The sequence below is a fragment of the Puma concolor genome, chromosome B4, assembly GCF_028749965.1.
Source record: "Puma concolor isolate L17-30 chromosome B4, mPumCon1.1.hap2, whole genome shotgun sequence".
Classification (NCBI taxonomy): domain Eukaryota; kingdom Metazoa; phylum Chordata; class Mammalia; order Carnivora; family Felidae; genus Puma; species Puma concolor.
Window position 1 is genome coordinate 24,593,771 of NC_141673.1, and position 13,904 is coordinate 24,607,674.

The 13,904-nt window shown below is 37.3% G+C and overlaps 1 protein-coding gene and 1 pseudogene across 5 annotated transcripts in view; one reads left to right on the forward strand and one right to left on the reverse strand.

Annotated features, from left to right (window-relative positions):
• The window catches only part of CFAP54 (cilia and flagella associated protein 54), a 307,349-nt gene that overhangs the window by 184,416 nt on the left and 109,029 nt on the right, over positions 1 to 13,904 (reverse strand). For all 5 annotated transcript variants that reach the window (XM_086712592.1, XM_086712589.1, XM_086712590.1 and 2 more), the window contains 3 exons: positions 12,664 to 12,811; positions 10,124 to 10,279; positions 4,831 to 4,953 (listed from right to left, as the gene is read on the reverse strand). In XM_086712592.1, coding sequence (XP_086568718.1) covers positions 4,831 to 4,953; positions 10,124 to 10,279; positions 12,664 to 12,811 — 427 coding nt within the window. The remainder of the gene's footprint in view (positions 1 to 4,830; positions 4,954 to 10,123; positions 10,280 to 12,663; positions 12,812 to 13,904) is intronic.
• LOC147578970 (small ribosomal subunit protein eS24 pseudogene) lies at positions 11,496 to 11,821 on the forward strand (annotated as a pseudogene).

Consider the following 13,904-nt stretch of genomic DNA (forward strand, 5'->3'; position numbering starts at 1 on the left):
ATGACGGGACATGATAAAATGCCTATGTGATGAGATGAAGTGAGGTGGATGACGCAGGCACCACAACACAGCGTTAGGCTACCGCTGACCTTCTGACAACGCATCGGATGGAGGCCCATCTGCTTCCCGATGCAGTTGACCGTGGGTACGTGAAACCGCGGAAAGCACAACTGCAGATAAGGGGAGACTGCCATGGTTCCGTTTATCATCTCTCACCCTCTAACTCCCTCCCTGCTTCAGGTCTTATCCCACTCTACTAGCTGTTGTGCCACCAGAATAGTTTCTCTTTTCTAAAATGCAAATTTCATTACGTCATTTCCAGGTTTAAAACCCTTGAATGGCTCTTCTCTGACCTCATTAGAGGGCCATTCATCATCTGGTACCTGTTCACTACTCCACTTTTCAAGGTGACTGAAACACATCCTTCATAATTAAAAATAAATCTGATTCTTCTTTTCCCAAACTTTAAAATGATTTCATATTTTCCCATTGATTACTCTATGAGGCAATGTTAATAATCCTGTATGCGTCAAATATTTTTCTAATATTTGCCTTTAAGCCTTGTTAATAGTGTTTTGCCATAAAAAAAAATTCTTTTAATTATCATGTAATCTGTTTATCTATCTTTTCCTGTGTACCTTTTAAATTATATGCCCTTTTGAGAAAGGTCTCCTCTGACTTCAAGGCCATACAAATATCCATCTGGACTTTATTTTGTTTATAGTAGGAGGTAGAGCTCTGGCTTTGTTTATTTACAGATGAATAGTCAGTTATACCAACACCTTTTATTAAATAAAATATTTTAATAAATTATCATTTTCCCAATAAATCCAAATGCCACCTTTGTCATATATTAAGTTCTTCTGTAGACCTGGGACTGGCTATTCCTGGACTCTTCTATTCTTCTGAACTATTTGCCTATTACTTTGTTAACACCATTTTTTATTGAAGTGGCCTTATAATAAGTCTTAGTATGTATTGAGAACTTTAAGTTATTCTAATCAGTTTCAGAGAAACCCCATTGGGATTCTGATTAGATCTGTGTTATATTTAAATATTATTTTAGGAAGGATTTATATTTCTATGACATTAAGTCTTCATATTCAGGAACCTGCAGTGGCCCGCCATATGTTCAGATCTTATTTTGTGCCCTTCAGTAGATTTCACAGTTCTTTTATTTGGGTCTTTTAGCACTCTGTTAGGTTTAAAATATTGTATTTTTTCCTCCAAGTTTTTATTTAAATTCCAGTTAACATACAGTGTAATATTAGTTTCAGGTGTACAACTTAGTGATTCCTCACTTACATACAACACCTGGTGTTCATCACAACAAGTGCCCCTTAATCCCCATCACCTATTTAACCCATCCTGGCTCACCTCCCCTCCATCAACCCTCAGTTTGTTCTCTATCGTTAAGAGTGTGTTTCTTGGTTTGCCTTTTTCTCCCTGCCATATTCATCTGTTTTGTTTCTTAAATTCCACATGAGTGAAATCATATGGTATTTGTCTTAAAATATTGTATATTATAAAGTGGTATATTTTCTTCTCTCCATTTCTAACCAGTTACTGACAGTATAAAAATACCAGTTTGAAAGCATCTCACAATCATTTTATAAATTCTTTTTTCGATTGTAATAATGTTTACTAGATTCTCATGAGTTTTGGAGACCTGTAACAATTACAGATTAATTTATACTTGTTTTAAAAATTTTTTTAATGTTTATTTATTTTTGAGAGAGAGAGAGTGAGAGAGCTTGAGCAGGGGGAGAGGCAGAGACAGAGAGGGAGACACAGAATCTGAAACTGGCTCCAGGTTGTGAGCTGTCAGCACAGAGCCCAATGTGGGACTAGAACTCACAAACCAGGAGATCATGACCTGAGCTGAAGTCCGACACTTAACTGACTGAGCCACCCAGGTGTCCCAGTTTTTTAATATCATAAAATTTTTCATATCGTTATCTATTGCATTAGAGAATCTCTACAAATAATGAATCACACTATTAAGAGTCAGCATCTCTTATACCTGATTTTTAAGGAGACGTTTCACGAGTGTTTCTTACAATTATAAACACTTGAATCTGACTTAAAAATTTTTTTTAATGTTTATTTATTCTTGAGGGAGAGACAGCCAGGCGAGAATGGGGTAGAGAGAGAGGGAGGGCAGAGAGAGAGGGAGACACAGAATCCAAAACAGGTTCCAGGCTCTGAGCTGTCAGCACAGACCCTGAGGCGGGGCTCGAACTCACGAGCCATGAGATCACACAAGCCATGAGATCATGACCCAAGCTGAAGTCAGATGCTTACCTGACTGAGTACCCAGACACCCCACTTGAATCTGACTTTTTAGCTCATCTGGCCATCTCTGTCATCTGAGTTCATTAACACTTAGTGAAGTAATTAATACACTTGATTGTATTCCTTCTATCTTAAATACTATCTCTTTTTCTTTCTTAGTTTTGCTGAATTAGCCATTTTTCCTGCCTGTTATTCCTCTGTTCATTTTTCCTTCCTGTCAATTTACAAGTCTTACTGTGCTTTATAGTTTTTCACCTAGCTACATTTTCCTGAGACATCTATTTATTTATTTTTTATTTTATCTATTTATTTATTGATGAGAGATAAAGAGGAAGGGAGCAAGAGGGAAGGGCAGAGGGAGAGAGAGAATCTTAAGCAGGCTCCATGCCGAGCATGGAGCCCCATGCAGGGCTCGATCTCATGACCATAAGATTATGATCTGAACTGAAATCAAGAGTCAGACACTTAACCCACTGAGCCACCCAGGCGCCCCTCCTGAGTCATTTTTAAATATATAAAGTCTATTAAGAGAAACTAATAATTTTATAGTATATGTATTTTTTATACTATATGTATTTATTTTTTTTTAATTTTTTTTAACGTTTATTTATTTTTGAGACAGAGAGAGACAGAGCATGAACGGGGGAGGGTCAGAGAGAGAGGGAGACACAGAATCTGAAACAGGCTCCAGGCTCTGAGCTGTCAGCACAGAGCCCGACGCGGGGCTCGAACTCACGGACCGTGAGATCATGACCTGAGCCGAAGTCGGACGCTTAACCGACCAAGCCACCCAGGCGCCCCTATATGTATTTTTTTAAAACACACAACATGCACCAAGAATCTCTACCTGCTCTCCTCTCCTTGACCCCAAACAAAATAAAACTTTAAGTTCTAGGTTACTAATAAGTTTTTTCTTTCAAAGATAACATTTCTATTTCAAGAATCCCTACTTAGCATTTATATTACAAAATCCACATCATATCATTATTACCTATTTAATTTTAATAATACATATATTGCAAGGTTCATTGCTCCCATTTTTTCCTCCCCTTTTTGTCTTTCCCTTTCTTGGGATTTCTCTTCTGAACCACTTGTCATTTGATGGAGTATCTCCTCAAGTGTTTTCCCCAGATAAGTACATGGGCAGAATACTTTTTAAATGCCTGCACTTCTGAAAAATGTTTATTTTGCCCATAAAAATGAATGCTATCTTTCCTGGCTATTAGTTTTGGACCTTGGTCTTCTCCCCTCAGGATTCTACAAATGTTGCTCCAGTATTTTAGCTTCTACTGCTGCTGATAAAAAAGTTTGAAGCTAACGGATTGTCTTTCCATTGCAAATAACCTGTTCTTCGGGTCTCAAAACTACGATTGTTCTTCATATCTGGACTTCAAGAATCTCCCCACCAAGTGTCAACACATATGCTCCTACATTAATCCTGCCTGGGACTTAGGGAGCCTATTCTCTATTTATTAATTTTCTACCTCCGGAACTCCTTTTGTTTCATGTTAGGACTTCTGGATCTGCCTTCTGAGTTTATCTCTGCATAATTCCATTCTATGCGGTCAGGTATTTCTTGAGCTTCCGGATTTGACTCAAGAAATACCAGTAACCACAATCTTCATCTGTTCAATTTTTTTAATCAAATATTTTTTTGTTCAGTTACAAAAGATCTTTTGTTGTTGTTGTGGTTTTTTTTTTGACCATTTAATTGCTTTTCACCACCTTGAAGATTTTCTTTCTTTTTTTTTTTTTTTTTTTTTCCAAGTTACCTCTGGTCTTTTCCAATATAGTGAGAGTAAAAACCACAATTAATCTGGTGTTTATCCTGCCCCTTGGAGTTCTGAGTCCTCTTAAGTGAGTTATTATTTTTCTCTTCCTGCTAATGACTATCCTCCCTCAGTATCTACACAAACAAGATTACAGAAGCGTCTCCAGCAGTGGTAAACCAGTGGGTGATGGAAAGAATATGACGTTCTGCTCCTGAGGTCAGAAAAACAAATCATGACTTCTTTGCTAAGGTAAAGGTAAAAGTCTCTCTGTTTCAAGACCCTCACTGAAGCAAACTTAAAGTGATGGATCAAATCAGCCCACCAATGCAGTATTCTTCCAGATCCCTGACCAAATCACAAAAATCCTGTGAAAACCATATAAAATATGCAGACACAGATAAGGCCCTTCTTTGAAGAATTTCACTGGATTGAGACAACTGAAGCCTTTGAAGAAACACACAATGTGGGCCTCTGAGCCAAGCAATGAAGATAAATAAGCCTACCTCTTGGACTCTGATTTCTTGGCTCTTTCTTGCTTCCAAGGTGAATGAGGTCCCATAAAATTGTGCTCTTTTCCACCCTTTCCCCTGGCCTAAGAGACACCCTCCGGGCTTTACCAACTGACCCACTCAGGCAACTTTTGAGCTAAAATGCTTTGTAGGTACTAGTTTTTAAAGTATTTTTAAAAGTTAATTAAAAGTAGCTTTCTAAATCATTGCTATTCCTGAGTTTTATGATATGAGGCAAAGAATATGATAAATACCTTTGTTATGTAGAAGACACAGCAAGCTATCATGTGCTGTACACTTTCAAAACTTGCAAAATGTTTCTTTGAGTGGACAATGTTTGGTAGTCCCTGCAAAACCACCACACACTTTATCAAGATCTAAAAAATAGAAGCAGAAGAGTTTCTGTTGACAAATAGCCTCACCCATTACAAAATGTCCTATTCAAATCACGCAAGTTTTAAGCCATCAAGTCTTATTATTTTCAATAATTATCAATGAATTGTTTCTCATGTATAAAAGAATGTACTCTGAGATAAAATTAATATATTCAATTTCAGATGAGTCTCTCATCTAAAGTAACTTGAAAACTAGTATAGAGGATAAAATAAGTATTCAGCAATTACAAACCAAAGCACATTTTGACAAGTGCCATAAAAATTATCGGCAGAATATTACATATACAAGACCCTAAAAACACACCCACACTTAGGAGGACCTTAAAAAAACATATAGAGAAGGAGGTACCATATTAAATATAAAGTGATACCAGGTACTTGAAATAATAGTTTCTTTTAAAATTAAAACCAAGCATTCATATCCCAAGAAATCTATCCATATCAGCATTTACTTCCTAGTCTCCTTACTTCATATTATATGATCCTGAATTTGGTCAAGAGCTAGACAATTAAGTTTAGTTTTCTTTTTTTTTTTTTTATTTTTTATTTTTTATTTTTTTAAATTTTTTTTTTCAACGTTTATTTATTTTTGGGACAGAGAGAGACAGAGCATGAACGGGCGAGGGGCAGAGAGAGAGGGAGACACAGAATCGGAAACAGGCTCCAGGCTCTGAGCCATCAGCCCAGAGCCTGACGCGGGGCTCAAACTCACGGACCGCGAGATCGTGACCTGGCTGAAGTCGGACGCTTAACCGACTGCGCCACCCAGGCGCCCCTAAGTTTAGTTTTCAATACTGTTGCCCTGTTCTGAGCAACATTACTGTCAGAAAAGTAGAGCTGAGATTGCATCAATCTATTAGTCATCCAGATTATCAAAGGACAAATTAACATATGGATATTGGTCTTTTGTGAGCACACTAATTGCTTCAAGCCACCATTCTAACAATATTATTAGTATTGTTACTATACACCTATGAGTATTTTTTAATGCTTCTTTAATTCCTCCCCATCATCACCTGCCTCCACCCTACTATACCATATCTCCAAATCATGTTAGCAACCCAGTAATTTTGTAGTTTTCTCCAGGATCTTATAATCATATACATACATCTAAATACATAAACATACATAGAGGGAGGGTTAATGTTATGTTACAAAATGGGATGTATAAACACTTGTTTGAACTGTGCATTTCTCCTTCATCCATGTCTTATGAAAAATTACTCCAAGTCTACAGGTATAGCTCAAATTCATTATTGCCAATGGCTGCACAATATGATTTAGTGTGGAACAACCATCATTTATTCAGCCATTTCCAGAATCTCCATGTTGCACTCTTTCACAGCTGATGTTTTACAATCTGGTATACTGGCCATCCTCCTACTACTACACTGCCTCTTTGTCTTCAGCTCTTTTTTTTAATTTTTTCAATGTTAATTTATTTTTGAGAGACAGAGAGAGACAGTGTGAGTGGAGGAGGGGCAGAGAGAGAAAGAGAGACAGAATCCAAAGCAGGCTCCAGGCTCTGAGCTCTCAGCACAGAGTCTGATGTGGAGTTCGAACCTACGAACTGTGAGATCATGACTCAAGCCAAAGTCGGACGCTTAACTGACTGAGCCACCCATGTGCCCCTGTCTCCAGCTTTTTTGCTATCACCCAAATGGCCATAATAAACACCCTTGTAAATGCTCAGTTGCCAATATGAGTGGCAACTGAGATACCAGCTTTGATGGTACCTAGTGAGGATGAAGCACCATCTTCTAGGGCAAAGTATACACTCTAAATCAATGACAGTTACATGGCACTATGTCCCCAGTAGGTGGAACACATGGATCTGGGAACCAAGGACCAGAACCAGGAGCAGCATCTTACTAACTGGGGATTTTATTCTATGGGATAAATTACTAATAGAGGGGTTGCTGTGTCAAGTATATTTATTTTTAATTTTAATTAAAATTAGATTTAGTTTAATGACAATTAAGATTGTTTTACCAAACTCCAAAGCCTACAACAATTCACATGTCCCCCATCAATGAATGAGAGTGCCTTTGCCCCACACCCTGACCAGGAAGAGGAGTTACAGATCTTTGCAATTCTGTCAACAGTATTACGTTAGTCATTTAATGTACATTTCTTGGGATATTCAGAGTTTGAGCATCTTTTCATGTTTCTTGGCCACTTGGATTTGCTCTCCTGTAAACTGCCTATTCATGCCCTGTGGCCATTCTTTTACTAAGTGATTGTCAATTTGTAAGATGTTTTGTTATATATACTTATCCTTGTCAGGGTTGGACACTTTTTCCAAATCTATAAATTTTCTACTATCTTTGTCATGATCCCTTTTGTCACACATAGGCTGCCACAAATATAGTCAATATTTCTTATCTTTCTTGTTATTTCTAAGAGTTTTGTGTTTATTTTACATTTAAATCTTTAGTACATCTGAACTTTTTATATATGGTCCAATATAGGTGTCAAAGTCTATTTTCTTTCAGATGAATATCCATCCATATCAGATGAATAAATGGTTCACTACCATTGACCAAAAATATCCATTCTCTTCTGACTGAATTTGAATGCCAATTTGGCCATATATTATATTCTCATACATATTGAGGCCCATTTCTAGAATCTCCTCTCTGTTTCACTCACTTTTCTATTCCAAACAATACAATTTAATTAGAAACTCCTTTCTTTTAAAAAAAAATTTTTTTTACATTTATTTATTTTTTTAAACTATTTTTTTAATGTTTATTTATTTTTGAGAGAGAGAGAAAGAGACACAGCATAAGCAGGGGAGGGGCAGAGAGAGAGGGAGCCACAGAATCCGAAGCAGGCTCCAAGCTCCGAGCTGTCAGCACAGAGCCTGACACAGGGCTCAAACCCACGAACTGTGAGATCATGACCTGAGCCGAAGTCGGATGCCCAACCGACTGAGCCACCCAGGCGCCCCTAGAAATTCCTTTCTTAAGGCTTTTCCTCAGAGCTATAACCTATTCTCTGAGCTATAGCTAAAGGCATTCTAAACCAGTGGGATGCTACAGGATGACAGTGGATTATCTTGAACTCAACCAACTGAGCACCAGTTGCAGCTGCTGGCCCCAATGTGGCATCCTTGCTAGAGGACAGTAAAAGCCATGCATTGTCATGGCTAATATTTTCTTTTCTATCCTGTGAGGAAGAAGTACCAGAAAAAGTTCCCATTCATGCTGGGAAGACAAAAGTATATATTTAGCATCTTGCCCCAGGGCAATGGTAACTCTCCCACCCTCTGACATATTTTATGAAAGGACCTGAACACTCTGGACATTTCTCAAAACAAAACATGGGACCAGTACATCAATAACACTTACAAAAATGTTAATTGGACATAAAAAGCAAGAAAAGGCAAGTACATTAAAGACCCTGATAGGATACATGCCTTCCAGAGGGTAGGAATAAACCTGATGAAGATTCAGGAAACTGCCACATTAATGAAATATCTCGGGTGTGCTGAAACAAACTCCCTACCCCAGAGTAGGTCTGACATCTGGCATCTCTCACCTCTAAGAAGAAAGGACAATGCCTTTGGGTTCGGAAGAAAGCATATTCCACACTTGAGAATACTGCTTTACATTCAATCTACAAATGACATGGAAGGCTGCCAACTATGAGTTGAGATTTTGGATTTTAGAAGCAGATCTCCCAAGCAGCTGAGCTTAAGGGAATACGGGAGAAGGAGCATGTCTATGTTCCAGTATAGCCATTCCAAGGCAAATATTTGTTAAATTACTTAAGTCCTCTGGTTAGTTTTCTCCATGGTGAATTAAAAATTTTTATGCTTTGCATGAGATCACTCACATCTTCTTGGTTCTCAAAATCTGAGTTGACGATGATGATGATAATGATGACAACAATGATGATGATGAAAACTTTCTATAAGTATCTGCAGTAAAACCTTACCTCTCTCATTACTTCCCTGTGGTAGGCAGGATTCTAAAACAGTCCACAAGATGTGGACTCCCTGGTGTACAAGCTCTGTTATAATCCTTTCTCCTTACATGTGGGTAGGACCTGTGAATGTGATAAGATCTTCTCTCTCATGACTACATTATGTTATATAAGACTTCATGAATATTATAGGAACTCTCCTGATGGTCTTGAGGAAGCAGACTGCCACGTTATGGAGAAGACCATGTGGCAGGGAACTGGCGGTGAGCTTTCAGGAGCTAAGGACCTCCTATCATACAAGCACAAGGAAATAAATTCTCTCAACAACCAGTGAGCTTGGAAAAGGCTCCAGAGCCTCAGGTGAGATCACAGCTCTGGCCAACACCTTGATTTCAGCCTGAAGAGACCCTAAGCAGAAGACCCAACCAACCCATTTCCAGCCTCCTGTCCCACAGAAACTATGAGATAGATTCACTATGGTGATTTGTTAGGAAGAATAAACAACTAATATAACCCCTTCACCCAGCTCTCCCTTATTCTTTTTCCATAAATTCCAGTTTCTCCATCACCAAGACACCCAAGTAATTTTTCTTGGGTCATTCGCCAATTTTTTCCCCAGATGATGGCTTTAAAAATATGTTAAGGGGGCGCCTGGGTGGCGCAGTCGGTTAAGCGTCCGACTTCAGCCAGGTCACGATCTCGCGGTCCGTGAGTTCGAGCCCCGCGTCGGGCTCTGGGCTGATGGCTCAGAGCCTGGAGCCTGTTTCCGATTCTGTGTCTCCCTCTCTCTCTGCCCCTCCCCCGTTCATGCTCTGTCTCTCTCTGTCCCAAAAATAAATAAAAACGTTGAAAAAAAAATTTAAAAAAAAAATATGTTAAGAATAAGCATTGATGCTTCTAACATTACAAAAGCATACAAATTGAAATGACTTAAAAAATCTAGAAAAACAGATTGCCAGTATTTAAACATGGACAGCAATGGGGCTGAATGTTTTCAGAGAAACACATTTGAGCCTTTATGTTTTATGTATGTCTGTTCGCCCAGATATAATTTAAATTATTAAAATGTTTTTCAGTTAACTCATGAAATTTCATAACACTTGTCTTTGACCTATTTGTACGTTATGAGAGATACATTGCTTTTCATTTTCCAAAATGCATTGTTGAATTGCCTTTGTAAAAAATATCCTTATTTTTAAGGGGGTGGGGTGAATATGCTTACCTGTACAACAGGTACCAAAACAACATTGTGGTAGATTATAGGAGCAAGGAGGCCATAACACTGAGTCACAGCTTGAAGGGCATAACTGGAATCATTTAGGTAGTTGCTAAGGTCCAATGCCACTAATATTCTCTCACATTCAATTAATCTAGCAATCTGTAAAGAAACAGGTATTGTTACCGGAAAGGAACATCAGGTGCTTAATTAATGTGCCTCTAAGGAGAAGAAGGGTAGGAAATGTGATCCTGCCGGTTTAACAACACATTGGTATGTTGAAATCCTGGTATGAAGAAAATCTAAACTCAAGAACAACTCTAATTTCCCAATAATGCTACATATGGATAATACCATCTTAGAATTAAACTTTAGAATATTTTGTAAAACAATAGAAATACCACTAGTAATGAAAAAGGAACTAATCTTTTTTAATTGGTAAAATTAAAACGTGGCTATATTTTAATGTTAGAAAAAATCTAGCTTTTTCAAAACATAAATTATAACAAATAATAATTAAAATATTATATCTCTGTAATATTGTCCCTCACTTGATTAACAGTCCCATTTTCTTTCTGGATTTGTGAAAAAAAAAATGATGAATCTTCAATAGACCAAACTAATCTTCTATTATACTTGTGCTACTTAAATAAAAATGGTAGTGAAATAGAAAGTTAGGCTTTTGTGATTAAATGTTACTTAAAAATAATAAGAATCTTATCTTACTTTTCCTTTCCCTTTCCTGGAGGAAGATTTCATTATTTTTCTATATATACCTATAAAATAACATACACAGAAAACTGGCATTGAGAAATTTCCATAGAGTAAGTTATTACTAGAATGGTAGTCTAGCATTCTGGAATTCATTGATTGAAGTACTTAAAGCCTGACTTCATTTTCAGACTGGATGCTGAAAGAAGAAACTAAGGGCAACACATAAAGAACAGGATGATGGTTATGAGTGCTTGGGCTCTGTAAGACCATGAACTTTCCCTGGACAAAAGCGTCATGTTTTTTTCATTTTTGGATCCATAGACACTGGCATGGTCTCATGTAACAATTTATTGGTTGATTAACTAATGAATAAATGCAAGGGTAGGAAAAAGCAACTGTGAAAAACAAACACACGGGAAAAGCCTCTATGTAGCTAAAGTGAGTAAAGAAGGAAAGAAGGAGAGGGACAAAGAGTGACACTCAATCTAGAATGGAAAAAATAGCAAAGGATTGTTATTAAAAGCAAGAGCATTATAAGATTGCAAAGGTACACACAGCAATGCTGATAACCACCCTGAGAATCCATCAGTAGAATATGGGTTACATTCCTGCCTCTGTACAGGAATGCAATATTAAAATTAAAAAGAATTTGGTATGGAAACAAATGGTCATTGATGTTCTTCACCCCAGAAAGGCAACAGTACCTGAGATAGAAATTCAGGAAAAACAAGCCAAAGTGGACAAGATCACACCAGATGCTATCTTTGTATTTGGATTCAGAACCCATTTTGGTGGTGGCGAGACAACTGGCTTAAGCATAATTTATTGTTCCTTGGATGATGCACAGAAAAATGAACCCAGGCATAGACTTGCAAGACATGGCCTGTATGAGAAGAAACAGACCTCCAGAAAACAGGGAAAGGACCATAAGAACAGAATGAAGAAGTCAGGGGAACTGCAGAAGCCAAGGTTGGTGCAAGCAACAAGTGAGCCAGAGATTGGACAAAAGAAGGAATAAAGGTTCCACAGTGACTTTATCTGTGGTGATTGTGTAGATTTTTCATGAGAGGATTAATAAACTAAGAACTTAAAAAAATAAGGGGTGCCTGGCTGGCTCAGTCGGTTAAGCATCTGACTTCGGCTCAGGTTGTGATCTCACAGTTTGTGGGTTCGAGCCCCACATCAGGCTCTGTGCTGACAGCTCAGAGCCTGGAGCCTGATTTGGATTCTCTGTCTCCCTCTCTCTCTGCCCCTCTCCAGCTCGCACTCTGTCTCTCTCTCTCTCTCAAAAATAAATAAACATTAAAAAAATTTTTTTAAAAAAAGAACTTAAAAAATAAGAATTTGGTAAATTGATATGTACCTGCATGAAAACATGTATAAGATAAATTATTAAAAATGTTAAGTAGGCAAATTATGGAATAGCAAGTAGATTGTGAAGGCATTTTTGTAAAAAAAATTTTTTAAATAATAATTTGCCTATGCATATTTTTATAAATCAGATATCATAAAAAAAAAACAGAGAAAACAAACTCATAGTATTTTTAGGAGCAATAAAATTACAATAGATTTCACTTTATACCTTATCATTTTTTGAATATTTGAAATTTATACTACTTTTACAGAGACAAAAAAGATCAATTGAAAAGAAGAAAAATATATATGAACTCGGGCCTATGAAACCTATTTGGAATATCAAATAAACCTGCACAATCATAAAATGATCTCTCAGTCTATCCACAAATCAGGATACACAATCCCGAAAGAACTTGAAACATCAAGAAACAAATAAAGGGAAATTGGCACATTTTCAGTCCCTTTAATTCACTTACTTGTTGAGAGGGGAAAATCTCATTGCCTTTAATATTATCACAGAAAAGATTTTCTTCTTTAATTTTAATGTCACTTGTTACAAAAATATTTCTAAGGAAAAGGTATAAGAGGATTGAAGAAGTCTCTGCCAAAATATCTGAATGTAATCTGCAAAAGGAAGTAAATGCTGTCACAGGCATAAACATAAAATGATCATGTAAACATGCATTTTTAGATTGATAGGTTCTTAATATCTACACAATAACAGCAAAAATTTGTGGAACAACTTCTCTCATACAGCTGTTTAAAATTAAAGACTATGTTTAACAACAAGTTCACAGCTAAGAAAACTAAGGTGCTGACATATATCAGAGACAAATAAAAATAAATATTGGCAAAATTTTCTGGTTCTATTATGTAAACTTCTTTTCTATCAATATAATTAAATCACTATAGATCTTCAGAAGCATAATATTTCAATTAATAAAGTTTCTGAAAATAAGGGTCATTTATAGCAAAATCAGCCATGGGTAAAGAGGAAAGGAGAAAGATTGAGGCAGAGAGAAAAGGAAGAAAGGAGGCAGAGTCTTAATAACTCTTAGATTATTTCTAATTATCTTTCCTAAATTGCAGTCAACAGTGCCAAACATTGGCAAAACTGTGAAATCTGCAGTCTTCGACTTTGTTTCCAATATTCCCTTCCTTGTTCTCAGCCTTACTTGGTGACGAACCCTCCCTTCTAAGTTTCAGGTCCCTCCGCCCTCCCCACCCTCTATCTCTAAAAAACAGGAAAGGATCTGACATCAGTAATTCATACCTGAAGATGATCTGTTTTACCACCATGTTAAATGCTGAAATTATATTTGCTAGGAGAATTTTAGTACTTCCGTTCCTGCAACCCACACTGAACTCTTTCTTTGTCCACATGACATGTGCAATGCGTCCAGGCTATTGCCTTCTCCTGGTTCTGTCTCCTTCCCTATCCAGCTCAGACCTCTCTAACACTTTAGATTTTACACCCCTTATTTTATGCCATAATCAGTGTGCCTGACCTTGCATAGACGTCACTGGCCAATTTTTCTGGTAACCTCTGATAACCTCTGGTTATCCTTAATGTCTCCTTGTTCATATTCCTGAGAGCAGATGTTCTAAACCCCCTGTTCTCCACCCCATGAGCTCCTATACCCTCCAGGCTCTACCACCATGATGTCATTATCGTGTGAATTTGTTTGTTTCTCCCCCTGCACTGTCTACGCTTCCT